Source organism: Eimeria mitis, genomic scaffold (assembly GCF_000499745.2).
Source record: "Eimeria mitis Houghton genomic scaffold, Emh_scaff3374, whole genome shotgun sequence".
NCBI classification, from domain to species: Eukaryota; Apicomplexa; class Conoidasida; order Eucoccidiorida; family Eimeriidae; genus Eimeria; species Eimeria mitis.
This window is the reverse complement of record NW_013571713.1, coordinates 4,276-6,372: the sequence shown is the minus strand read 5'-3', so window position 1 is coordinate 6,372 and position 2,097 is coordinate 4,276. Positions and strand designations below refer to the sequence as shown.

Sequence of the window (2,097 nt, the reverse complement as noted above, 5' to 3'; positions counted from 1 at the left end):
GGGGGGGGGGGGGGGGAGGGGGAGGAGACAGAGAAGAAACAAAAGGAGACAGATCCTCGTATACAGAGGAGACAGGAGACACACATACTACACCAGAGGGGGCCCCCAATGGGCTTAGGATTAGGGGGGGGGCCCCACCCCGGCCTTCATATACAACATCACCTCCTGCTGCTCCTGCTGCTGCTGCTGCTGCTGCTGCTGCTTCAGTTGGTAGCATCAATACAACTTCCTCCTCTTGCTGCTGCTGCTGCTGCTGCTGCAGTTGCTGCTGCAGTTGCTGCTGCTCCTCCTCTCCATACACATAATACGTATGCTGCTGCAGCATCTCAGGCGGAAGCTGATGCACCACGTACGGCTGCTGCTGCTGCTCCTGCTGCAGTTGCTGCTGCTGCTGCTGCTGCTGCTGCAGTTGCTGCTGAGGTACGCACGGCTCTGGCTGCATAAGATATGGTCCCTGAGAGGGTTGCTGCTGCAGCACATAGTATTGCTGCTGCAGCGCATAAGGCTGCTGCGGCAGTTGCTGCTCCAACAAAGGTTGCTGCTGCCGTTGCTGCTGCTGCTGCTGCTGCTGCTGCTGCTGCTGCTGCTGCTGCTGCTGCTGCTGCTGTTTAAGCGAGGCAGGGAGGATTCTCCCCTCTTCCGTTAGGTTTAAGGGGGCAACACGAAGAGGCCTGAGGAAGGTTGTAGTTTCTGTAGCTGCAGCAGCTTTTGCTGCTGCTGCTGCTGCTGCTNTGCTGCTGCTGCTGCTGCTCCTGTAGTATCCCGGGGGGAACGGGGTGTATGCGGAGACACCGCAGGGCTGTAGCTGCCGCTGCTCTGTCTCTTATGGCCCCCAAATATGCGGGAGGCCCCCCCGAGGAAGAGTTTCCTTCTGGGGGCCCCCGTGTTGCTGCTGAGCCGAGGGGTCCCTGCTGCTGCTGCTGCTGCTGCTGCTGCTGCTGCTGCTGCTGCGGGGGGTTTTCCTTTCTTTGTATTCTTCTTAAAGGGGCCCTCAGAGTCACCGCAGCACACAAAGGGGCCCACTGGCACCACCTCAGGCTGTACGAGGGGGCCCCCCAGGGGGGCCCCCCGCGGGGTTGAGGGGCCCCTACCACACAGAGGGACCGGAGCAGCAACCCACGCCTCGACAGAAGTTCTCCTCCTGGGGGCCCCCTGAGGGGGCCCCCCCTGGGGGGCCCCATGGGGGGCCCCCTGGGGGCCCCCCTGGCGTGTGCTGCGAACAGCAGCTGAGAGGGAGGGGGCCCCCGGAAGCAGCAGAGCCCCGCGGGGGGATCTAAGGAGGGGTTCACTGGGCAACACCTGCTGCTGCTGTTGCTGCTGTTGCTGCTGCTGCTGCTGCTGCTGCTTGTGCTGCTGCGGCTGCAGCAGCAAACGCGTAGCCTCAAGAGGAGCAGCAATGGGGGTGTTGGGGGGGTGTATGGTTTTATAAGAAGCAGAGGCCTGGCTGTAGGTGGTGGTGGTGTGTCGTGCGGTGTATATACACCCCGCCGCGTAGTTCCTCAGCACCAGCGGCTCCTGCTGCTGCTGCTGCTGCTGCTGCAGCTGCTGCTGCAAGAAGCTGCTGCTACTCGTGTGCGGCGGCAACACTGCTGGGGGGCCCCTCGCTGCGATCCCCTCTATGGAGGGGCCCCCTAAGCAAACCCCTTCTCGGGGGGCCCCTGTTGTCTGCGTGTATACCCTGGTTGTGTTAGGGTACGAAGAGGGGGCCCCTGTGTATTGATGGGGGCCCCCTGGGTACTGATGGGGGGCCCCTGGGTACTGAAGGGCATCGATAGTTTCTCTGTGTGAGCTGCAACCCCCGAAGGGGGTTGGGGGCCCCTCAAGGGGGGCCCCATAGCGTAGAGGGGGCCCCCCTGATAGAGACAGAGAAACCCGAGGAGACGATCCCCAGCTGTATGTGCTGTCTCCTTCTATGGATCCCAGCTGTCTCCTTTCTGCAGCAAGCTGCTGCAGCGAGGAGACAGCTTGCTGCTGAAAGGAGACAGTTTGCTGCTGAACAGAGGGGCCCTCAGATGCCCCCTGTACCTGCACTAGGGGACGAGGCGAAGAGGGGGCCCCAGAGGGGCCCCCATGGGGGCCCCCATGGGGGCCCCCATG

General features: G+C 62.8%; 1 protein-coding gene across 1 annotated transcript in view; it reads right to left on the bottom strand.

Annotated features, from left to right (window-relative positions):
* Nucleotides 1-87: 87 nt before the first annotated feature.
* Nucleotides 88-2,097, bottom strand: part of EMH_0065330 (uncharacterized protein) — a gene marked incomplete at both ends in the record, with an annotated part of 5,127 nt that continues 3,117 nt past the window's right edge. Inside the window, 4 exon segments of the mRNA XM_013498367.1 lie at nucleotides 88-113; nucleotides 163-731; nucleotides 735-752; nucleotides 1,097-2,025. Of these exon segments, the coding sequence (XP_013353821.1) occupies nucleotides 88-113; nucleotides 163-731; nucleotides 735-752; nucleotides 1,097-2,025 (1,542 nt within the window).